This window comes from Lynx rufus, unplaced genomic scaffold (genome assembly GCF_022079265.1).
Source record: "Lynx rufus isolate CCGP_SWC_20201006 ecotype Redwood Valley unplaced genomic scaffold, mLynRuf1.p SCAF_31, whole genome shotgun sequence".
Taxonomy (NCBI): domain Eukaryota; kingdom Metazoa; phylum Chordata; class Mammalia; order Carnivora; family Felidae; genus Lynx; species Lynx rufus.
The window spans coordinates 653,783-678,883 of NW_025814847.1; the positions used below are offsets into that span (position 1 = coordinate 653,783).

General features: G+C 47.4%; 1 protein-coding gene and 1 long non-coding RNA gene across 2 annotated transcripts in view; one reads left to right on the forward strand and one right to left on the reverse strand.

Moving 5' to 3' along the window:
• Positions 1 to 24,618, forward strand: CD84 (CD84 molecule). Its single transcript, XM_047093106.1, has 8 exons — positions 1 to 214; positions 11,328 to 11,675; positions 17,749 to 18,000; positions 18,370 to 18,489; positions 19,139 to 19,171; positions 20,458 to 20,555; positions 21,184 to 21,243; positions 23,171 to 24,618. The coding sequence occupies exons 1-8, from the start codon at positions 148 to 150 to the stop codon at positions 23,234 to 23,236; spliced, it is 1,044 nt and encodes a 347-aa protein (XP_046949062.1). The 5' UTR covers positions 1 to 147; the 3' UTR covers positions 23,237 to 24,618.
• The window catches only part of LOC124521917 (uncharacterized), a 28,838-nt gene continuing 12,012 nt past the window's right edge, over positions 8,276 to 25,101 (reverse strand). The window contains exons 2-3 of the long non-coding RNA XR_006964621.1: positions 10,676 to 10,974; positions 8,276 to 8,418 (exon numbers count right to left, since the gene is read on the reverse strand). This is a non-coding gene — a long non-coding RNA (uncharacterized LOC124521917). The remainder of the gene's footprint in view (positions 8,419 to 10,675; positions 10,975 to 25,101) is intronic.

A 25,101-nucleotide genomic window follows, 5' to 3' on the forward strand; every position in this document is an offset into this window, starting at 1 on the left:
GGGAAAAAAATTATCATCGTAATACATGGGCCAGTGTTTCCCCAATCCGCTAGCTCACACTTCCTTTCTTAGTCGGGGCTATAAACCGAGCAAGGGAACTTCACGTGAAACTGTCTCTTTGCCGGAGGAACGCCTTCCTGTCCACATATGATTACACGCTGGAAGAAGATGGGTCAGCACTACCTGTGGACCTTGCTCCTTTGCCTGCAAACCTGTGAGTTCTGACCTTTGTTGGTGCCCTTCCTAGACTTCCGTTAAGTTTGAGAAATCGCCCTTGAGGAAGACTTTGACTTGCCCTCTTGGTCTATGTTAGTGTGCACACCCTGGGTCTCAAAAGGTATCCAACTGGCTGGGGAGAGACCTAGGATCCAAACGTAACTGTCCTTCAGCTTTAGAGTTTATATTTCTGAATTTTATCTGTGCCCAGTGTCCAACGGTTTGAGACAAACCCCTCTGCTCCAGAGCGACAGCACTTGGTAAGCCCACCCAGGAAGCCATCTAAAACCTGGAATAACTTAAAAGCATTTCTTTTTGGCCTTAGATTCTGGTGCATGGTTTTTGACAGAGGTGTGCCCTTCCCAGGGATGCGTCCTTGCTCCCCCAGGTTAGAGTAATGCCTGCTTGTAATTATCATCGTGGACACTTTATCTCTCTTAGCTCCCTTTGTTTCCAAAGCACATTCAGAGCTATTATTACTCTGCTTCTGTCCTCCAAAACTCTCTAAAATAAATGAGGAAGAGACTGGTATTTCCATTTTGCAAGTAAGTTAGATCTCAAAAAAGAAATGGAGAACTCGAAATACTGTTTTTCTTACCTCCGGCTTAACAGTAACCTACAAGGACACATGAATATTTGTTGTTGTTAGTACAAAGAAAACTATGTAACATTAACACAGCTCTGGGAGTGTCTTGTCATTGCCTGTATTTTCTCATTAAATTCAAACAATAGCCTTCTGTATATAAAAATTGACTATGTTCGACATTTCTATTATTCTATTTTTTTTTTGAGAGAGAGAGAGAGAAAGAGAGCTCACGTGCACATGTGTACCTGTGTGAGCAGGGGAAGGGCAGGCGTAGGGGGAGAGAGAATTCCAAGGCAGAGCCCAATGCGGGACTCGATGTCACGACCCTGAGATCACGACCTGAGCCAAAATCAAGAGTCAGACACTTAACCGACTGAACTATCCAGGTGCCCCTGATGACATTTCTAAATCTACATATAGTCTCTCTTACCCCCTTGGGAAAATGGACGAGCAAATTCCTGGCATGTGTTAGAACACAGAGAATCTGGTGGGTTGGGATTTCCTAAAAAGGTAGAAATCAATACACTTTGCTCTCTCTGGTTCCTTTGACCGTTTAAAACTGTGGCTCCTTTCATTTGAGCTCCATGGAGATCGCCACTACCAGGAATAGATATTGTTAATCCCGTTGCATACAAAAAAAGTATAAGCTAAGATCAGATTAAACAATGCACCTAAAGTTTCACAGCCTGAAATTTATAAGGCTTGAAAGGGACGTTGGTTCCTCCAATCCCAGAGCCAGAGATCTTTCTGCTACCCTCTTTCTGGCCTCCTCTCATTAAGTTTTCAACCTCTTAAAAAAAAATTTTTTTTAACGTTTATTTATTTTTGAGAGAGACAGAGTGCAAGCCAGGGAAGGGCAGAGAGAGAGGGAGACACAGCCTCCTAAGCAGGGCTCCAGGCTCCGAGCTGGCAGCCCAGAGTCTGACGTGGGGTTTGAACCCACAAACTGTGAGATCACGACCTGAGCCAAAGTCGGACACTTAACCGACCGAGCTGCCCAGGAGCCTCAAGTTTTCAATTTCTTGATGCTCTTTGAAGTGCTCGCAGATTTACTGTGATCCCTATCAAAATACCAAGAGCATGTTTCACAGAACTGGGATAAACGATCCGAAAATTCAGACGGAACCACAAAAGACCCCCAATAGACAGAGCAATCTTGAAAAAGAAAGAGAACTGGAGGCATCACAATCCCTGAGTTATCCTACAAAGCTGTAGTAATCAAGACAGTATGATACTGGCACAAAAATAGACACATAGATCAATGGCGCAGGACAGAGAGCCCAGAAATAAACCAATGATTATATGGTCAATTAATTTTCAACAAAGAAGGCAAGAATATGCAATTAAAAAAAAAGAATGTTCTTCAACGAATGGTACCGGGGGAACCAGACAGCCACATGCAAAAGAACGAAACTGGACCACTTTCTAGCATCATATACAAAAATAAACTCAAAATGGATTAAAGTCCTAAATGTGTGATAAGAAACCATAAAAATCCTAGAAGAGAGCACAGGCTGTAATTCTGCAACATGGGCCATAGCAACATTTTTCTAGATATCTCTTCTGAGGCACAGGCAACAAAAACCAAACATAAACTACGTGGACTGCGTGAAAAGAAAAGCCTTTTGCACAGCGAAGGAAACCATCGAGAAAACTAAAAGACAACCTACTGAAGGGAAGAAGGTGCTCGCAAATGACATATGCAAAAGATTCCTCTGAAATCACTGGAATAAAAGAAGTCTGGGCAGGGAAACTCATGACTCTTCCATGTTGGAAAACTTTTCTCAAAGAACCAAGACTCACAGTCTTATGCTTGAAATGCCACTCTCTCATCATGACTTGTGACTATGATCCTGACTGACTCTGCACGTGTCTAGCCACCCACCCTCTTGGGTAGAAGGTGGAAAAGTCCCCCACTTCTGCTTCGTGCCCGTTTCCTTCTCTGTGTTCTTTCTCGTGCTCTTTTAATTCTTCCTTTTCTCTACACTTGCTTCAGTTTCTTCAACCCCTCACCCACCTTGCCTTTCCTGCCCTCCAGCGATAATAGTAATAACTAATCACTTATGGATCATTGCTCTACATTGTCTATAGGCATTATTTAGCTTAATCCCCACAATAGCATATGAGACGAGTATTATCCATACCCCAACTTTGCAGATGAAACCCAGAAAACTAGAGATCGTTTAGCCAAAGAGTGGAGGAAGTAGGATTTGAACGCCAAAGTCTTTAGACTGAACCACTGAACAAGATTGCTTTTGCCCACTTTGATGCTGACACGGAAGAAAATACTGCCCCCACTGCTGATCGTGATTGCGTTTTGGTACTTGTCAGTGGAGAGTGGTGATTTATTCCCGCAAAGACAGGAATATTCAGGCAGAGAATGGGGCTGGTGGGCAAGTCTTTGACAACAAACAGAAGTGTAGGCAGGCCACTGAGGCAGAATATCCAAGGAAATGACCATATCCAGACATGGTTCAAGTACCAGTCATATCCATATGATGTGAGTTGACTCAAATTAGCTTCTTCAAAGTAAATAAAGAGAGAGGCTGCTAACTTTCCCAAAGTCTCATGGCTGTCCCATATCAACAAGGTCTTGATGTCCTGTCGAACGTATAACACAGTGAGTGGGAGCATTCCAGAAGTCGATAGTTAGAAGTCTAAGAGGTGAGTGGACCCACTGGGTATCTATCTGTCCACAGATAAGCCCCAACCATCATCCTGGGGTTAGACACAGGACTTCATGGCTGGAGAATTCTGGCGAGATCCCACTGGTCACTAGTCCAGAGTCCTTGTAGAGAGCGACTTTTGAGATAAAGATAAAGCCTCTGTTCTAGAAAGGGGTTTGGGCAGGTTGTTGCCACAATCAGAAAGGCTTCCAAAGCAGAAGCCCAGTTATAGAAAAGAAAAAAATATGTACGGGGGAAACTGGACATCAAGATATCAGCTCAAAAATCCAGTTTCCAAATAGAGGCTGGGAAGCTGCATCTGTGTGCCAACACGAAACTAAGAGGAGGCGGCCTGATGCGCTGAGGCAGGCCTGGAGATCAGCATGGTGACTGACCAAGCAGCCAACGTGTCTTCACAATGGGAGCTCCAAGCTTCAGTGCTAGGCCGCCCAGGCTGTTCAGGTGTTTCCTGAATCAAATCTTTCCTGTCCTGAACCTTGGAGACAAATGAACCTGCAAATCTGGGGTTACTAGGCTTATCTATGCGGAAGCTGGAAAAGAAAGAGGTATGAGCAATCAGTTGGGGGACAGATGTTGGTGGCACGAGGCACCCATATTTTCTTCATTATACTCAACTTTTGATTGTACGCCACAGAGGCAAGTGGTGATAGAACAGTGGTTGGCCAGGATCCCAACCCGGGTTTGAGAACTTGTGTCCGTGTTTGTTGTCGCTTGTTTCGAAGAAACGGATCAAGTCAACCCAGACCTCAAAGAAGATGACAGAAAGTAAAAAGAATCCAGCCGACAATAGTAGAGTATCGTGTGGGGGTGTCGGTTCCTTTTCTTAAAGCCTCGTGACCGAGGACCTGCCACCCTCATGGAGAATGACACAAAACTGGCTGCTCAACCCTTTGCTTCCTCTCTGGTCTCTGCTTCCCTTCACTCAGTGTAATCTGCTGGAGCGCACTCTCTTCCGGGGGCTGTAGGGCGCAGCCACCTCCAGCCCCCATCCCGGGGCTGCAAAATCGGGGGGGGGGGTTCTCCCCCGACTTATTGATCTAGGAGAGGCAGTGGGTGGGAGGAGAGGAGGGGATGGTTAGTTAGAGCCCAAAAAAGCCCAAGAAATGCTTATTTGAAGGATCCTGGAGACGCCAGGGCACGCAGATGGGCGTGAGGCAACAGCACACCCTTCCTCGTCGCTGCTCTCGGTGGCAGCTCTGTGCTGGCCTTCTCCAACGTGTCTCCTTGTCCCTTTGGAGTTGCCTGGGGTGTTATTTTCATCCCTGTAACCACAGCTCTTTGTTTGATATAACAAACGCATACAAGCGCCTACTATATGCCAGGCATTGTTCTAAGAAATTTCCAAACATTAACTCGTTTAACCCTTGTGACACATCTACGGGGTAAGTGCCACTAGTCGCTTCATTTTAAAGCTGATAAAACTGGGGCACAGAGAGGTTGCTAACTTTCCCAGGGTCTCATGGCTGTCCAGGACTCTAGGCTCAGGTAGTCTGGTTTTTCTTCGCTAAGGGGACCCCCAAGCCCACACCCCAGGGTTCCAGCCTTTTCTTGCCTTTGCTTCTCCTGTAGTATTGCTATGCTCTCCCCTCCTTTCTGTGGTCTGGTGTATGAAGTCAGGAAGTCACCCTCATCGAGAGATGTTGTAAATACGGGTCACCCCTTCTTCACTGGCCTCCCAAGGCTGGTCAGCAACCCCTTTATCCTTTTAATCAATGTGTTACCGACTCTCTAGGATGTTCCTTATAGTAACACTTCCTCAACATTTTTACATTCATCGAAATAATAATGGCAACTACCATTTATGTGTCCCAGGCATTAAGCAGAGTACACATCTTCGCAATTGCATTTAGTAATTATCCACATTTTAGGGGTGCCTGGGTGGTCTGACTTCAACTCAGTTCATGCTCTTACGGTTCGTGAGTTCAAGCCCCGCGCCGGGCTCTGTGCTGACAGCCCGGAGCCCGGAGCCTGCTTTGGATTCTGTGTCCCCCACTCTCTCTGCCCCTCCCCTGCTCGCACTCTGTCTCTCTCTCTCTCTCTCTCAAAAATAAATAAACATTAAAAAATTTTTCAAAATAATTATCCACATTTTAGAGGTAAGGAAACTAAGAGAATTTCAATAATTTTCTCAACATAGCACAGCTAGGTTCAGATAGACCTGGATTCAACACCCGTGCTCCCAATCTTTACATTTAGCTAGACCCGCCCTCCCCTCTTTCCTCTTAGCAGGTGACCATACCTTCTACATTTCTAAAGAGATGCAGGCTATCGAGCGTGGCTATCTTCTCTTTTATCCTTTCTACTCCAAAATGTCTGCTATGTATTAAGCACCTGTGGGTGCCCCCAAACAATTCTGTGAGGTGGGTGTTTTTACATCCCATCTTGTAGCAAACGATAAGGGTCTCAGTAAATGTCAGGGATTGAACTTGAATACAGCCCCATCTGGCTCAAACCTGTGTTCCCTCCACCCCACCAAGCGGCCTCTCTTCCACCCCCACACCTACAACAATATACGAAATGCCCCGCCCTTTCAGGTATCATCTCCTTTTTCCACACTAAGACATGACCCTCCTCTGATTGAAAACCTCTGCGTTTCCACTGCCCACCATTTCCATTCCACCTTTTGTTCAACGGCAAGTGTTAGTGGTCTGTGTCTCTGCACTGTCCCGGGTCTGGGGATTTGAGGGTAAAGTCCCTGCACTCAGGTCATTCACAGCATCCAGAAACACACACAGGTTCACGACTGCCACATAACAGGGCACATACCGTGAAGGGAAAACACAGAGCTTCAGAGAGCCCATGAGTAGGAAGGAACACCCAACCTAGAGTGGGGCCGATCGGGGAAATCTTCTTCTTTATGTGAAGACTCTTTGTCATCTTCTTCTCTACCACCTACCCCAACTAATCTCTTCTCTTCTGTCTTTTTTTTTTTTTTAGGTAAAATTGGTGTATAACATTATATAAGTTCCAAGGGTACAACACTATGATTTGACATCCGTATACACTACAAAGTGATTACCACCAGAACTCTAGTTACTGTCCATCACCGTGTCGTTGACCTTCACCCATTTTGCCCACCCTCCAACCCTTTATGGGAACCATCAATCTGTTCTCTATATCAATGAGTTTGTTTTTGTAATATTTGTTTAGTTGTTGTTGGTTTTTTTTTTTAGATTTAATATACGAGTGCAGCCATACGGTATTGGTCATTCTCTGACTTACTTCACTTAGCATAATACCCTCAAGGTCCATCCATTGCAGACGGCAAGATTTCATTCTTGTTTATGGCTGGGTAGTAATCCATCACCATTCATATCCATTGATGGACAATTAGATTATTCCCCTATCTTGGCTATTGTAAATAATGCTGCAGTGAACAGAGGGGTGCATATATCTTGTTTGAATTAGTGTTTTCGTATTCTTCAGCTAAGTACCCAGAAGTGGAATAGCTGGACCGTATGGTAGTTCCCATTCTTAATTTCTTGAGGAATCCCCATACTGTTTTCCATAGAGGCTGCACCAGTCTACATTCCCACCAACAGTGTATGAGGGTTCCCTTCTCTCCTCTTCTTCTTCAGCACGTGTTATTTCTTGTCTTTTTGATAATAGCCATTCTAATAGATGTGGTTTTGATTTGCTCTTCCCTGATGATTGGTGATGTTGAACATCTTTTCATGTACCTATGGCCATCTATGTCTTCTTTGGAAAAGTGTCTATTCAGATTCTCTGACCATTTTTTAGTCAGGTTGTTTGTTTTTTTCATTGTTGAGTTGTATGAGTTCTTTGTATATACTAGATATTAACCCCCTATGAGATATATGATTTGTAAATATCTTCTTGCATTAGTGGGTTTCCTTTGTGTTTTGATGATGGTTTCCTTCACTGTGCAGCAGCTTTTTAATTCTAGGTAGTTCCATTTGTTTATTTTTCCTTTTGTTTCCTTTGCCTTTGGTGTCGCATTCACAAATACATCACTCAGGCTGATTTCAAGGAACTTGCCACGTATGTTTCCTTCTAGGTTTTATGGTTTCAGGTCTTACATCCAAGTCTTCGATCCATTTTGAGTTCATCTTTATGGTATAAAATAGTGGTCCAGTTTCATTCTTTTGTGTGTGGCTGTTCAGTTTTCCCAGCATCATTTATTGAGGAGATTGTCCTGTCTCTATTATATGTCTTTGGTTTCTTTGTCTGAAATTAATTGACCATATACATGTAGACACCTCTTCTATTTTAAGACAAAATCAAATAAATTAGTTTTACCTAATTCTGTAGCTACCATTCTATTTTATCCCCTTTCTTTCATGATCAGGATTTTCCACTTTTTACCACTTATTCTATTCTCAGTCCTCTAGACTCTGGCCTCCAGTTGAATCATCTTACTTGCACTACATTCTTAAAGGCCATCAACAACCTGCTAATGGACAAACCCAAGGTCTATTTTCAGTCTTTATTCCACTTGAACACTCTGAATCACTAAACATCTGTTCTTGAGACTCTTTCTCCTCTCGGGTTCCATGATACTGTCCAGTATTGGTGCCTCTCTTGCCACTTGGTCTATTTAGGTTTTTTTGGTAGTGTCTCCTCTATGGCTGTGAGCACTGTTCACAAAGCAACCTTGGACTTCAGCCTTACTCTTCCTGAGTGGCTCACCTCTCCTTCCATCCCTTCCTCTTTGCAGATGATTCCCAAACCACATAGATTTCAGTTTAATGGCAAGTGACAGTTCTCAAAAAGAAGGGCGGCTTAAAGAAAGAAGTTTATTTCTTGCTCATCTGAAAAAGTCTGGAGCTGGCAGTTCCATTGACTGAATAGTTGACAAAGTTGTGAGGGATACTTTTTCAGCCTTCCTGATCCACTGTCCTCAGCACTTGGCTTCCTCTTCTTGATACAAAATGTGTGTCTAAGATCCGGCTGTCATAGCATCCCAGCCTGTAAGAAGCAAGGAAGAGATGGAGAGAGCAAAACGCCCTCTTCTTAAAGACACAGAAGTCATATACGACACTTCCACTCTCATCCCCTTGACCTGAACTTAGTCATATGACCAAAGTTAGCTAGCAGAGCACCGGGCAATGTAATCTTTATCCTGAGTGACCATATTCCCTGCTAAAAATTAGGCATTCTCTTGCTAAGAATGAGGGAGAGAACACATATTGGAAATGACGGGCAGATTCTGCCATAGTCCCCAGGCAATACTTTGAGCCCATTCTCCTTCCTTACCTTCCATCCTTCCAACTACTTACTGAGATGGTCCACCATCATCTCAAATTCAATACTTCTAACACTAAATCTGTTTTCTCCTTTGGACTTTTTTCCAGCATAAACTTAGCGTTCCAGTATCTATCAGTTTTCACTGACACAAAGTAGATGCCCACAAACATATTGTTGAGTGGTTGAATTCTCTCAGATTCCTCCTTATTCCTTGCCTTTCTTTGCGTTATCTCTCAAATTCCGCACTTCCTTTCCATTCGCATTTTCATTCTCAGGTTCATGTGCAGATGGCTACAATGGCCTCCAAGATGGTCTCCCAAGCCCAGCTTCTCTTTCCTCTTATTCTTCCTACACATCATTACTGTAGTACTAGGACGCAAAAATATCATTTTAATCTTCATTCTCAAAAACTTTAATAGTTCCCCTCTGTGGTATAAGCTGCCTCATATCTAAACCAGATATATATCTCCACCTTATCTTTTTCTACTCCGTTATGCAAATCCATATTCATGCAACCCACACGCATGTTTTTCTGCTTCGGAACTTTTATTCAGGGCCCAAAGACCTGAGACACCCACCCTTCCCCTTTTTATGCAGTAAAATTCTATTCCCTCTTTCAAGGTCCTCCTCAAATTCTGCTTTCTCTAAAAGGTTTTCCCTAACCTCTGTAGCTCAGTGATCTCTCCCTTCTTTAGATTCCTACTGTAATTACTGTCTCTACATTCACTTGAATTTACCATTTACTACCTCATTTTTCAAAGGAGAGTTATGTGTATCTGTGTGTCTGTGATCCGGTTTGCTGATCGCTAATTAGGTAGCACAGGTTCTAGGGTTATTATTTCCATTTTACGGATGAAGCAACCGAGACCCAGAAAGGTTTTGTGACTTTGTGAATGTTGTCCGGCTGATAAGCTGCAGTGCCAGTGCCTACATCTTCAGCCTCCTTATCTTTCCACTCCATGCGGTGCGCGGTGGCCACCTCTCTGAGACCACAGCTGGAGGGTCTGAAGGTGGCAGAGGCCGCGTCGGGTGCATGTGTGAGCCCTGGGCCTTTCCTTAGCGAGCCTGGGATCCTCACCAGCTCCACCTACCTACCCATGCGCCTGCCTCATCACCGTATGATACACCGGCATCACTTCCGGAGCAACTTGCTCTGGGGGCGAAATCGTGTTTGAAAAACAGCATCACACACCCTCCACTCTGTGGTGGCACAATTACCATGAACTCTAGCCCTGGCTCGTCTTCACAAACTGCCTCCACACTCCTGGGGTTGGAAGAGAGAAACCACATCCTGTTCTCACATGTAACTGGAATCTACAGACCAGACGAGCACTTGGGTGCGAGGGCTTGACTTTAAAAAAGCCATGGGATATCTGGCCCCAAGTGCAGAACCCAGTGCAACCTGGAGACATCCGCGCCCTTGTTCAAATCCTATTAAGAATTTCAAGGTTGGGGCGCCTGGGCAGCCCCACTGGTTGAGCGTCCAACTCTTGATTCCGGCTCAAGTCATGATCCCAGCGTCGTGGGATCGAGTCCCGATTCTCTCTCTCTCTCTCCCTCTGCCTCTCTCCCCAGCTCATGATCTCTTTCTCTAAAATAAAAAGACAACAAGGAAAATCATAACGAAGAGAAAATACATCGACAGGACTGGACTGCATTTATGGAAAGAATGGATGTATAAGCGGAGCCTCACAGCTCAAATCTGTATTGTTCGAGAGCCCACTAAATATTTTGTATCTGAGCATCTGTGGGTCTCTGATCAACACTGATCTCTTCCTTTAACTGTAAAAAAGAACAGGAACTTTATCAATTTTTACTCGCCACTGTATCCCCCTGCTCCCTACATTATGCTCAACAAACATGGGTATTGTAAATGTAATTAATGAATACCTGCTGTAATATCTAGAATAAAGCTGACTTTGAATAAATACATGCATTCGTTCACAAATGTATGAATGAATAAATGAATTTTGCTTACTTCAGAAGTGGTTCCCAGAGATTCCAGGCAGCACAGAGGTGAATTCCATTTATTAATTCATTCCACGAATATTTTCTAAGCACCCACTACATGTCATGGACTCTTCCAGAGACTGGAGATTTAGAAGTGAACAAAAAAGACCTCCCCCTATCACCAGCCTGGGGAATATTTACTCCAGAGCCTCTAAAGCGCTCTCTGCCAGTATCTTCCCAGAATAAAGGCATAAATGTAACTTTCTTTTTGCAGAGACCACAGCAGCCAGGCTCTTGTGTCACCTCTTCCGTCCTTGGCAATATGATCTGGGGAAAGAAAGACATTTAATTCTCGAACCTTCTGGAGGTTTATGGTCGTCATCCCTCAAATCTCTTAGAGATGTGGGTCTGTAAGTCTAGACAAACGTTTCTGATGAAATAGATCCCTTGAAACTCACTGGAAACTTAGTTTTTGAATGAGAACCCTTCAGCCAATTTAGCCATCATAACATTATATGCAGAGTAGAATATCTAAAAAAAAAAAAAAAAAAGGAAGAAAAACTTCCAGAAGCTGGATGAGCTGTATCTGGGGCGGATCCTCAGGGAGGCTCAAGTCTGGGGAGATAGGGAATTCCCAAAGGTACAGTCAGATGGCTATGGTTTTCTTTGTATGTCCCCAGGTCCGGAAGCAGCTGGGAGTGACACAGACATCCTGCCGGTGACTGGGATCCTGGGGGAGTCGGTCACTTTCCCCCTAAACATCCAACAATCGCAGCAAGTTATCAACATCGCTTGGAATTCTGAGACGTCTGTTGCTTTCGTCACGCCAGGAGACCCAGGAACAGCACCCAAAGTCACTGTGACCCACCAACATTACAATGACCGAATAAATGTCTCCCGCCAGAACTACAACCTGGAGATCAGTAATCTGGGGGTGGAAGATTCGGGCATCTACAGGGCTGACATAAATCTGAAGATGGCTGAAACGACGGTCACAACCACCAGGCGCTACAACCTGCAAGTCTATCGTAAGTTGCGGGAGCCCAGGGGGCTTGTTTTGTTTTGCAAATTTGCTGTCTATAGAAGGCCTTCATTTCTGACAATTGGCTTCCCTAAATCTTTTTGCCCTTGTACATGCTTGTATAAACACATCAATGCTAACAAAGAGGAGGTGCCTTTTCTTGTTTCTAGCCACGGAATCTTCAATCAGTGGTTTGTCCCATGGGCCTGATTTTTCTTTCCTATAAAATGTGACTAATCATACTATTCACTTCCCACAGTCACTGAGAGGATCAAGGGAGATAGGGAATGGAAAGTACTCTTTTTTTTCTTTTTTAAAAGTGTTTATTTTTGAGAGAGATAAAGACAGAGACAGAGAGTGGAGGGGTGGGTGCAGAGAGAGAAGGAGACACAGAATCCGAAGGAGGCTCCAGGCTCCGAGCCATCAGCACAGACCCCGACGCGACGCTCAAACTCACAGACCGCAAGATCATGACCTCAGCCGAAGCCGGACGCTCAACCGACTGAGCCACCCAGGCGCCCCACCTTTTGGTCTTCATAGGTCATTGTAACTTCTATTTAACGCTTATTTTTGAGGTGGGGGAGGGGCAGAGAGAGAGGGGGACAGAGGATCCTAAGTAGGCTCTGTGCTGACGGTAGCAAGCCTGATGTGAGGCTCGAACTCATGAGCCGTGAGATCGTGACCTGAACCGAAGTCAAATGCTGGAAAGTACTTTAAAAAAAAAAACAACACACACTTTTTATTTTAAAATAAGTGTAGATGCATTGCGAGGTGTAAGGAACTGTACCAGAAGGTTCTGTGTGCCCTTCACCCAGCCTCTCCCAGTGGTAACATCTGACGCAACTGTGATACGATATCAAAACCAGGAAGCTGACAATGTACATCTATGGAGCCTGTTCACGTGTGAGTGTACGCGTAGCTTGCACCGGGCAACCACTATCACGGTGAAGGTACTTAACTGTACCATGGCGACAAGACTCCCTCAGTCCTTCCTGGTCATCCCTCCCCAACTCCTGGGAGATGCCCATCCCTTCCTCCCATCTATCCTTCTGTTATTTCACGAATGTTACAGAGATGGACCTCGTGTGGCATGTGTGCTTTTGAGATTGGTTGTTTTTTCGCTCAGCATAATGTACTTCTGAGTCATCCTAATTATTGCAGGCCTCAATAGTTTATATCTGTTTATTGCTGGATAGTATTGCCTTGTATGGATGTACTAGGTTGGTTCACCATTCCATCGATCAAGGGACATTTTAGTTGATTCCACTTTGGAGCGATTACGAACACAGCGGCCATGCACATTCATGTACAAGTTTCTGCATGAAACAAGTTTGTGTTTCTCCGGGATAAATGCCCAAGAATGAAAACATATGGTAAATCCATTTCTCTTTTTTATTTTCTTTAAAAAATGTTTATTGTGACATGGGGCGCCTGGGTGGCTCAGTCGGTTAAGCGTCCGACTTTGGCTCAGGTCGTGATCTCAGGGCTCCCGAGTTCACGTTTTGGATTCTGTCTCCCTGCTTCGGATTCTGTCTCCCTCTCTCTCTGCCCTTCCCCCGCTGGCTCTGGCTCTCACTCGCTCTCAAAAATAAATAAACATTAAAAAAATTTATTTTGATAAAATATACGTAACATTTAATATTTTAACCATTTTTAAGTGTACTGTTCAGTAACATTACCTACATTCACAGTGCTGTACAACCACTGCCATTAGCGTCTCCAGAACTTTCTTCTCTCTTTTAAATAGCTCTATTTTTAGAGAAGTTTAAGGTTCAGAGAAGAACTGAGTAGGAAGTACAGGGAGCTCCCATACGCACCTTGCCCTCCCGGCACACACACATGACCTCCCCACCCCCCACCCCAGCACATACACATGACTTCCCCACCCCCCACCCCTGGCACACACACATTACCTCCCCCATGATCAGCATCCCCACCAGCATTTGTTACAGTGAAAACGTACATAAAGTCACCATCACTACCCAAAGTCCAAAGTTCACATCATGGTTCACTCTTGGTGTGGTACATGTGACTCTTGAGTATTTGAAATGTGGTGAGCCAAAGTGAGATGTACTATAAGTGTAAAATGCACGCCAGATTTCCAAGTCTCAGCACCAAAAAAAGAAGCTAAGATACCCCATTAATAATTTTTATGTTGGTTAGCGGTTAAGATAACATTTCGGCTATATTAGGTTAAGGAAAATACATTACTAAAATTAATATAATTCATTTTCACTATTAATGTGACTGTTAGAAACATTTTAATTACAAAAGTGATTCCCTTTTACAGTGAATTACAATAGTTTTGTTTCTATTGAGCAGCCGTAATTTCTAGCCTGCATCATCCTTGAGCCATGTCTCAAGGATTTCACCATCCACCTGCTCACGGCAGAAGAACACAGACATGTGGCTAAGCCACACTGTGATAGATAGATACCATTCAGGTATATAGTTAAGCCACCAAATTCAAGTTCCATAAAGGCGGGGACTTTGTATATGAAGTCCATCCCTGTATCCCTAGCACCTACCCTGTCAGGCACATGGTGGGTGCTTCAGAAATATGTGTTCAATGAAAGAATGAATGACGCATAATAAATCCCAGGTCCCAACACAATGGCGGACAATTGTAAGTGCTCAATTCATACAGCATGATTGACTCAGGTTGTATCCGGATGGAAGGCATAGTGGAAAGGGCATCAATGCTGACATTGGATCTCTTGCCAGTTGTGTGACTTCAGCCAAGTTGTTTACCCTCTCTGGGCTTCCATGTGCTCATCTGTAGAATGTAGCTTATAACAGGTGTGATTAAATGAGAGAGCTCCTAGTAGAGCCCATGCCTTCCAGTTGATGCCTAATGACTAGTCATTACTAACTTTTTAACCCTTAGTCCTTATTTTAAATTCTAATTATGAAGGGCTTCCTAGACGGAGGAGGCTCTGGATTGGGCACGCGTAACACAGTCAAAGAACCGCACCCTGCCGTGGACACTTTAGAAAATATCTGGTTCATTCAAGAACTTTGGTTGGGAAAATAAAGAGGGTGTTCAATTTCAAGACGTTTGTTTTCATCTTTTTATGTTTAGTTTTACCCACTCGATCTTTGGAAGGTATTATGCCACCTGCGGTTAGGACAGACCACGGGAAAGTCTCGGAGAAAGTCAGATTGCCCACATACCAAAATCTGTACCTTTTAGGGAGGTAGCTGAGCAGATGAAGAGACGGGAACTGACATTTATTGAACTCTCTGTGTCTGGCATTCTACCACCTAATTTTTAAAAATATAGAGAAATCACACATACTTAGGCAATATATGCACAGAGAGAAAGACAATACAGTGCATTGCAACTCTTCCTTCTCCAAGGCAGTCATTGTTGCTAGTTGATTTTGATTTTCCCATAGATAATTAATGTAGATGGATAGATAGATGATAGGTAGATAGACAGACATTTGGGTGTTAGAGTGTTCTTTCTTTATTTTTTAATTTTTTAATTTTTTTCAATATATGAAGTTTATTGTCAAATTGGTTTCCATACAACACCCAGCGCTCATCCCAAAAGTAGAGTGTTCTTTATATACAATAGCTCATTCAGTCCTCACAACAAACAACACTGGCAGGAACAAAGCATCCTCGTGTTGTAAATGACAGAGTGAAGGTTCAGTGAAGCTGTATGTGTCCTCACTCTAGAAAGCAGTAGAGCCTGGTTAGACACGGGTCTCCAGTGGCTTTCCCACTCGTGACCACAGCTCTGACCTCTGCCCAGCAGCTTGGTTCTGGTAACCTCTCTGTTCCTACTGAAAAAAATGAGATAGGCTCTTATTCATTACCAGTCCTCCCCACTTCAACACCCAGCAAAAAAATTAAAAAAATGGTCTTTCTAAAAATAAGTAAATACCAAGCAGAGACTTCAACATTCTTGTAAATCAAGTTTCTAAAGACACACACACACACACACACACACGCTTATTTTTTTGCTGTATACATCTGTATCTGTCACCTTTATAGCTCATCAAGGTTACTTCAAACTTGTTGGGAGTTTTTTCATAAGTCACCACTAATTCTGCTCTGGAATAGACCCCTCTGAGAGGACCCCTCTGCTTAGGACCAGGGTGTCTGGTGAGGTTGGAGTAAGAAGCCTTTACAGCCTTCCCATATTCTCCCTCACATGCACAGACAACTTTAGAAACACCACATGAATTAGAAAGCTACATGCCGGTTCCTTCTGAGCCCTTCCCACGTGACTATGGTGGAAGGAAAAAACCCAGCACCGCAGCTTGGCCAAGCATGAACTAAATTTACCAACTCTGAATGTGGGCGTTTTCTTATCTGCTGGTAAAAGAGAGAAGATCTCCCCCCTTCCTTCTGCTGGCCCCAGATAGTTCTTACTTCAAACTAAATATAAATTGTTCTTCAGTTAACCCTTTCCTAGCCTACAACTTGTACAGTTTACCTTTTGAGTGCTTTGGTAAAAACATTTTTTTTTCAGTGAACTTTTTAAAGAGATTGTAACTGGAGGGCACTTGTTGGGATGAGCACTGGGTGTTGTATGGAAACCAATTTGTCAATAAATTATATTAAAAATAAATACAAATAAAAGAGGCATAGAGTCAATTCCCCCCAAAAGAGAGAGAGAGAGAGAGAGAGAGAGAGAGAGACTGTAACTTTTCACCATGGGCACTTCAAAACAAAACAACTTAATGAAAATACACCAGAAAACAGAGTAAAAAAACCTCTTTAAATGCTTACTTATTTCTTTTGAGAGAGAGGAAGTGTGAGTGGGGGAGGGGCAGAGAGAGAGAGAGAGAGAGAGAGAGAGAGAGAGAGAATCCCAAGCAGGCTACTCGCTGTCAGCACAGAACCCAACTCAGGGCTCAATCCCACAGACTGTGAGATCGTAACCTGAGCCGAAATCAAGAGTTGGTTGCTTAACAGACTGAGCCACCCAGGTGCCCCTCCAAATGTTTTTAAAGACTGTTTCGTGCAGTGGGGTGCTGATAAATGTTCAGCGGGTTCTCGATGACCCGTGTGTGCATGCTCACACGCAGAGATTTTATTGACACAGAGGATGTGCGACACACAATTTCATAAATGATAATAAAATATACAGCAGTCTTTATTGTAAATCCCATAGAGCCGATTATATTTGCAGATGCTTCCACAGATTTTTGCTGGACATTTATGCCACTCAACCTACGTTGCAATCGATGAAGAAGCCAACAGGAATATTGGTTGGTATTTTCGGTACATTAACCGATGAGGAAAAAGTGATTCAACAAACTCATTACAGAGCTTCGCTTGCACATCGATGTGAGCAACTTCTGAATTGGATAACAGTTTTCAGACGCCGGAAGAAGATTTCCTCGTTTTTTGGTGCTGTTCATAATGTAATGGCTGCAGACTGGAGGCATTTTTCAGCTGAATCTGCTTTAGTAATCCTTCTCCTACTGTTTTCTTCAGTCCAGAGTGACCATCAGCAGCGCAGTCGGTCCAGCCCAAGTTTGTAACCTTGGCCAATTTCTGCGGTGTAAATATTCCCATTGCGCATGGCTCATGTTAAGACAGGCAGAATTGGGAAGACTTTGTAAAGCGTGACAAAAGACAGATACGACAGATGTGAGTAACTTTAAAAGCACAGATAATTGTAATTGTCCAAAAAAGTAGAAAGCGGTGAGTTTTGAGTATGTATTAGCTTTTTTAAAAAATGCAGTGTAGTTCTTTGTAAGTTTTTATAATTTCATTTTTCATGATGGCTGTGTTTAACCGCCCTCTTGAAAAAATTTCTGGGGGCGCCTCGGTGGCTTAGTCGGTTAAGCGTCCAACTTCGACTCAGGTCATGATCTCATGGTTCGTGAGTTCGAGCCCCCCACTGGGCTCTGTGCTGACATCTCGGAGCCTGGAGCCTGCTTCGGATTCTGTGTCTCCCTCTCTCCGTGTCCCTCCCCCGCTCCCGCTCTCTCTCTCTCAAAAATAAATAAACATTAAAAACATTTTAAAAACATTTCTGAAGATTTAACAGTTGGCTCTCACAGGCTGGTATAGGCCGGCTCCAGCTTACTACGGACACATGCGTTTTCCCCTCCCAGGTCGGCTTGGGAAGCCAAAGATTACTCAGAGTTCAATGGCATCTGTCAACAGCACCTGTAATGTCACACTGACATGTTCTGTGGAAGAGGAAGAAGGGAATGTCACATACAGTTGGAGCCCCTTGGGGGAAGAGGGTAATGTCGTTCGAATCTTCCAGACCCCTGACAACCAAGAGCTGACTTACACATGCACAGCCTGGAACCCTGTCAGCAACAGCTCCGACTCCATCTTGGCCCGACAGCTCTGTGCAGGTGAACAGCTCTGTCCGTCTCTCCTTAGCCTCCGAGCGGCGAGGCCTCAACCGGGCCTCGTTCCCCGGCGGAGTGTCCCTCCCTCACGCCAGGCCCGGTCTCCAGGGACATCTCCCCCCAGGAGGACCCGTCAAAGAGCCCAAAGCTGTCCGAGATAGGCCAGGCACTTGGGGTGTTCCGGAGGCCGCCCTCGCTTGGCCCTCTGATTCCGTGTCTAATCCTGACGTTCGATAGCAGAAAGGAGAGTTTCCCTTGGAGTTTGGCACCCCCCCCTGGAGGGGACCCCATTTTTGATAGTGCCCCTGAGTGGGGGCAAGCCCGTGGGCCTATTTCCTGAGAGCCAAGTCTCCTTGTGTCTTCTGTTTCCAGACGCGGCAGCGGGCCTCCGTCCCCGCCACACTGGGCTGCTGAGCGGGCTGGCCGTGCTCTTTCTGTTTGTTGTCATTGTGCCTTCAGTGCTTCTGTGCCTTCTGTGCAAAAGAGGACAAGGTAAGATTTTTCCAGAAGGTAAAGTGTGGAAACGCACCTTCCTTCTTCCTGGGGCTGGAGTCATTTATCCAAGGTGGTGTGGAGAGGTCCTCTGTTCCAGGGAACCTGCCTTCCTCTGAGCCCCACCTCACCACCTCCAGTGATGACCCCTCGTCCTGGATGCCAGTGCCCTGAGTGCGCTTCAGAATCTCTTCCTGAGGTCGCCGGTATCTGGTGGGCTCGGAATTTGGGTTTGAGTTGAGTACTGCAGTTAAGAGGCTGTGCTTCACGGGATAGGTGTCTTTACCTCTCTGGCTCAGTGCTCTCAACACGTGAAATGAGATCTGAACTAGAGGGTTTCCAGGGTCACTTCCAATTCCATTTTGTCTATGACCTTTGGAGAGTCGTTGAGGGACACGTACTAACTGTGCATTCCATGGTCATCGCTAGGTACCTCTGGATCCTTCTGGATCCTTCTGTGAGTGTGCCACTCGCAATTCAGAAACCCTGATCTTGGGGTCCCAGAGGATCATTATACCCTCCTGTGCCTCCCAACCCCACCATCTCCCGAAACCTTCCTTCCCCACCAATCCTAAAAACAAGCCTGGATGTAGAGAGGCCCACCTCTGCCTCCATGTTCCTTGACTCTCCTTTGGGTCTGATTCCTTAGGTTCCTACCTGAAGACCTCCAGGAAGAACTCCGGTAAGTTCTCAGCCATGCAGTTCCCCTGGATGACAACTGGGAGAGATGAGTTCACGGCAGATTGCTTAAGACTCAGCTTCTGCTTTGCAGACCGTCTGGGCGGAAGGTCCCAGGTGTGCTGGAGTATGAAGGCCCTAGATTCTGAGGCCCTAGATTCTGGCCATCTCTTTTTAACTTCACCGTGAAGTGTTCCAAGGAGAGGAACACCCTGGGGTGAATGCCTTTAACAGCTCAGGAATTCTTTTTTTTTTTTTTTAATTTTTTTTTCAACGTTTTTATTTATTTTTGGGACAGAGAGAGACAGAGCATGAACGGGGGAGGGGAAGAGAGAGAGGGAGACACAGAATCGGAAACAGGCTCCAGGCTCCGAGCCGTCAGCCCAGAGCCTGACGCGGGGCTCGAACTGACGGACCGCGAGATCGTGACCTGGCTGAAGTCGGACGCTTAACCGACTGCGCCACCCAGGCGCCCCAACAGCTCAGGAATTCTTAAGAGTAGGGACTGGTCTCTCCCGTCTTTGCCTCTCCGTGGCCTCAGACACAGCCTGGAGCACAGAGGGAGCTTAGGAAGTGTTTGACCGTGTAGATCTATCAAGCGACCATGCATGGATTTTTGTTGTTTATTTATTTTTGGGGGGGAGCAGGGGAGGGGCAGAGAGAGGGAGGGAGACAGAGGATCTGCGGTGGGCTCTGGGCTGAGAACGGAGAGCCTCATGCGGGGCTGGAACTTAGGAAGCGCAGGATCATGACCTGGGCCAGAGTTGGACGCTTAACCCACTGAGCCACCCCGGGGCCCTACAACAGCGCATGTTTATAGAGTGTCTTCTATGTGCTTAACATTGAGGTGGTAACAGTGAAGGAGCCCAAAACAGTGTCTAACTAGAGAGAATCAATCTGGTTGAAGAACCAAGACCTCACGGGAAGAGGCAATTGGCCAGCCAGGAGGTCAGCACGAAGTACCAGAGACGCCCTGGGAGGAGGAGGTCCTCTGCCGGCCCACTCGGGGCTGGGAGAATGTCGTCAGCCTGATGTGGACCCTAGAGCAGGCAGGGTCCCCACGGAGCCCTGGGTGAGGGAGGCCCCGGGCCAGTGCCTCCCACAACACATGAAATCCCCAGAAGACAGAGAGGCAGTCCAAGGACCCGAGCATCCGTCTCGGGACAGTGGGAGCCATTTGACCCTTTAGGGCTTTATTTCTTTCTCCGAAAAAGAGAAAGTTACAATAGCTCATCTCTAGACTCCAGCCACCTGTCACACCCTGCGCTCCTCTGTTTATTTGTGACACAGATGCCATCTCTAGGAAAACGATATACGCTTACGTCATGGTCACGAGAGATGCCCCACCAGCAGAGGGCAGAATCTATGATGAAATCCCCCAGTCCAAGGTGAGCTGATACTACTCATGGGCCACTCCCCCCCCCACACACCCCCAGGAGCCGGGGAACAACAGGCCAAGGATCTGGAGTCTCCAACCAAGAATCGTCATGTCGGGAAAATGATGCCAGGAGCCCCTCTACGAGGACAGGAACATGGCCAACTGTCACTCCATGGCGGCCTCCAGGGCTGGAGGCCATCAGCTTCCGCATGGGGGCCTGGCTGTGGGTGAGGCCAGAGGCTTCCCTAGGGAAGGCGCACCTTCCATGGGGGACCTGGTGTGAGGTGAGGGCTACTGGGTGGCCACTGGCACAGGAACAGGGGGCTAAGGGGCCTCCAAGGGCACAGAACTGAAAGGTCCCCTTGAACTCAACTTCCTGTTCTGGCTGCAGTACAGCCCCTCCTCCCATTGGCCATTCACCCGCCTGCCCCTCCCTCACCTCCCCATACCCGACCCTGACCCTCTCCGACGCTGGATGGAACCAGAGCTGAGGCGGGGGTTGGGGGCCGTGCGGGGGTTGGGGGTTGGGGGTGGCTGACTGGCGACATGGGAGCTGGGGGGGGGGGCAGAAGCAGGAAGGGGAACTCGAGAGGTTTCCGCCTGGGCCCCTCCCTGAGGGGAAGATGGGTGTTTTACAGGAGCGCCCCGCCAAGGAGGAGCCCATGAACGGGATTTATTCCACACTGCAGTCTGAGAAGGTGAATCCTTGTTGTGTTTTTATTTCTGTGGTCCCGTGCTCCGGCCACTCTGCTGTACCCTGCCCACCCCACCAGGGGCCAGCGGGTTCCCTCGGTCCCCTTCTCTGTACTTCCTGAGACTAAGTGCCCAGGGCCTTGGTCTGCAGGTATCTCACGCATCAGTCCTGCTCCCCACGTCCACGGCCATCCGACAGCTGGCCTGCGTGTACATGCAGAAGCCTCTGAACTCTGGTGTGAAAACGCCAGCCTCTAGAGCGCCTGGGGCCATGCCAGCTCACAGGGTTAAAAATCAGAGAAACCAGGTGCCCCCCTCTGGACAGACACAGACCCACACCAGTCACCCAGACCGGCAAGTAGAACACAGGCTGAATTTCAGTTCCACATTCCCTACATCCGGTGGACTTTTACAGTATGCAACCCGTACAACAATCTGCGACGGAGCAGTGACACTCACAGGGCCCCGGGCCTCAGTGTCCTGCTCCGGAACACACAAAGAGGAGAGGTAGGTCCTGTGCTGTGACAGGACTTCCAGTCTGGGGGATGTCACTGTCTGAGGATCCTTTTTCGCTATAGTCAGAAGGACAGATTAGAGGTCTCTTGGCGAATCAAATGTTTTGTTAGTGTGCCTGTTGAGCGGCTGGGCAAAATCATCGTAAGAGATCCGTATGAACCCGGGGAGTCTAGGGGAAAGGGAGAAGAGTGAGGCAATGAGAACAAATCAAGAGCGGGAGGAAATATTAGGAAATTGGCTACAGTGGATCGGGAGTAAGAATTAAGCGCTGAACCGGTAGGGAGTCTGGGAGTTTGCAAGAGAACTCCGTGCACGGGTCAGTTGGGGTGTAAAGATAAGCCCGTGTCCTGGAGAATGAGACAGAAGGACCTCTTCTTCCTCAGTGCTCAGGAGCAGGAAGGAGGGAGGGGGAAGTGAAGGGGCGACTGAGGAAAGAAGGAGGGAAGGGGAAGGAGAAGCGGGCAGTGAGGGGCAGGGGGGCCGCCTGTTTGAGCCGGGATCGGAAGGACAGCGGGAGGACACGGGCGATGATATGGGCCAGGACAGGTCAGAGGAATCGATCAGGGCTTCCCGGCTCGCGGCGTCTTGAAGCGTGTCCTCTGGACCAGGTGGACGGAGGTTAGGAATTGGTCCCTACGTCCTTTGAAAATTCTTTTTTCCTCCTGGGCCCGCTTTATTTGGGAGCGGGCTGGGGAGGGCTGCGGGTCTGCCGGGCCCAAAGCAGAGCTCACACCTGCCAGTTCCACACTGGAGCACTCTCACCGTGGCCTTAGTCCCACGTGCGCCTCACTTCCCTTGAGAACACGGGACCCTTCAGGGACCAGGCAGTAGGGGAGGTCGGTGGTCAGAACGTCAGGACTAAGGGCCCGTGCCATGATCTCTTGGGGGACCTGGGGGGGGCGGTGCCAGTGGGGGAGTGGGGAGTCCTGGGAACCCCCGGTGGCGAAGCCGCCAGCCCCAAGCCCAAGCCCTACCCCCAAGGCTAAGACTCCGCCAGCCGGTGGGAAGGTTGCCTGCAGAGCTCCCTGCCATCAGACCACAGGACGCTAGTGGCAGTGACCCTCCGCTGTGTGAGGTGCAATTATGGGGGTTCAGAAGGAGCTGGCGCTCCGCTGCGAACCAGGAATACTGGTAGTTTGAGCCTACGATCAAAATCAGAGCGAATACCCCCATTCCCGCCTGCTGCTTTTGTGTGGGCCACGCACTTGATTGCACAAGGGCTTCCGAGAGGGAGACTGGAGCAGAGGCAAGGGACCCAGCAAAGGGCAGAGCCCTGCTGGCCCAGATTCCGCCAGCACCAGGGAAACGGAGGCACCTCCCTGTGCCCTCTACAGAACCGTCCTGGGTGCCGCCCGGGGCTGGGGTTCCCCAGCGACAGCTCACGGTTAACCTGTCGCTCCGTCTCCTCGTACGCAGATGGGGAAGACCAGCACTCAGGACGGCAAACCTCCTGGGACTTCAACCTATGAAAATGTGATCTAGGCTCCTGGACGGCATTCACTCTACGGACACTGAGCTTCCCACATCATGTGTTCCAGCAGATGCCCCAGACCCAGACTCCCTCTGTTCGGATCTTACCTGGAGATAGCAAACCATCACCCCAATACGGGACTTTTCGTGACTGGAGGTGATGACCCTTCCCAGCAACCCCATATGTAGAAAGGATTGATGTTTCGCGCACCGCCTGGGACGCCCTGACCACGCTCAGTGACCGGGAGGGGCCCCGGTGCACGGCCTCCACGGTCCACACACAGCACCTTGGGCAAATTAGGCAAAAACCCCCTTTTCCGGAGGCGGATACAGCCCCTCCCAAGTGTGTGGCTTGACAAGCAGAGGGTGGGCTGCATTTCAGCCTCCGTTTGCCCCTCTGCCCGGGAACTTTTGTGCAGGGGACAGCTGGCTGGACCAGCCCAACCAACCACATGTGACGGTGTCGCCTGGGAAGCCATTGGAGGGGTAGCTCTCCACTGTGCAGACGCACCCTCCAAATGGAGTGTTGGAAAGTGGTCTTTCTGTAGGGACGAGGTGGTCGGGGCATATTTCTTCAGGCTGTACTTCAGAAGCCTCTTCAGCTTTTCTTTCTAGCCAAGCTTTCCACGTGACTGGGCGCTTGAGTGCCCACATATTAACATTATTCTAGGGGTATCCACGAGGGTGTTCCTGGATGAGATTAACATTTGGATTGGTAGACCGAGTAAAGTAGGTTAATCCCCACTCCACTACGGGCGCCCATCACCAAACCCATCAAGAGCCTGGGTAGAAGAAGAAGGCAGAGGAAAGGAGAATTCGTTCGCTCTGCCTGACCGTCTTGGAGCTGGGACATCAGTGCTCCTGCCCTGGGATTTGGATTTGGATTCGGACTGGAGCTTTCACCATCAGCTCTCCAGCTGGCTGACTGCAGACCTGGGGATTTCTCAGTCTTCACCACCACTCAAGCCAGCTCCTTGTTGTATATATCGCTTTCCTGTTGGTTCCGTTTCTCTGCAGAGCGAGACTAACACCTATTCCAAGCAGCGTCAGCAAGAAGAGACCATACCCAGTATCCTACTGGCCAAAAGGAGTTGACTGGCTATATTTCTGGCACTTTAGGAGAACTGAGTACAACCCAACCATCGAAACGATCTCCAGTCAAATTAACCATGGCTTTTTAAAACTCCTTTCCCCCCTTGGTCCTCAGTTCTTTCTGCCCCACAGCATACGTCATTATTTGTTTCCCTCCACACTGTATACGCTTAAGGGCAGGATCCGTGACATCATGACATTAAAGAGTGACCACGAGAGATGAGAGTGTCAGTCACTCGTGCATCCACCGCCCCAAACACCGTGCCTTGGGCCCTGATGTGAATAAATGCGACTGAATGGAATTGAAAATGACCAGTCAGCTCAAATGGAAGGTACACGTTGCAAGTGTGGATAGACGGAAGCCAACACGCGTGGCGGCATCCGATCATGGCAAGCGTTGAGTGTCAGAAGGCAGACGTCAGGGCACGGCCATGGGGGCGGGGGGGAGACTTTCAGAGTTAGACCAACGTACACATGAACTGAAGCAGTGAGCCAGGTGTGAGGTGAGAGGCAGTCACCCTAGGGAGACACGTGAAGGAAGAAATAAAGAGACTTGTCCTAAGGATGGAGAAGCCCCAAAGTGACATTCAACAGACCCTAAAATAGAAGCATGTCTCACCTTCACCTGAGTTGAGGGACCCCTCCTGAACGTCGCCCTTCTCTAACCCGCCCCGCCTCTCCCTGGTGCGCTCAGCCAGTCAAATTGCTAGTGTCCTAGAGCCCCCCTGGCGAGTGGGGAAGAAGGAAAAGAGCCAGAGGCCAGAGTCCCTTGGGTCTCCAGTGAG

Excerpts from the sequence above, each read along its gene's own strand:
- CD84 (XM_047093106.1), top strand. The coding sequence starts at position 148 with ATGATTACACGCTGGAAGAAGATGGGTCAGCACTACCTGTGGACCTTG. Across the intron at positions 215-11,327 it reads GCTCCTTTGCCTGCAAACCT|GTCCGGAAGCAGCTGGGAGT; the intron begins GTGAGTTCTGAC and ends GTATGTCCCCAG. Across the intron at positions 18,490-19,138 it reads TCTGTGCAAAAGAGGACAAG|GTTCCTACCTGAAGACCTCC; the intron begins GTAAGATTTTTC and ends CTGATTCCTTAG.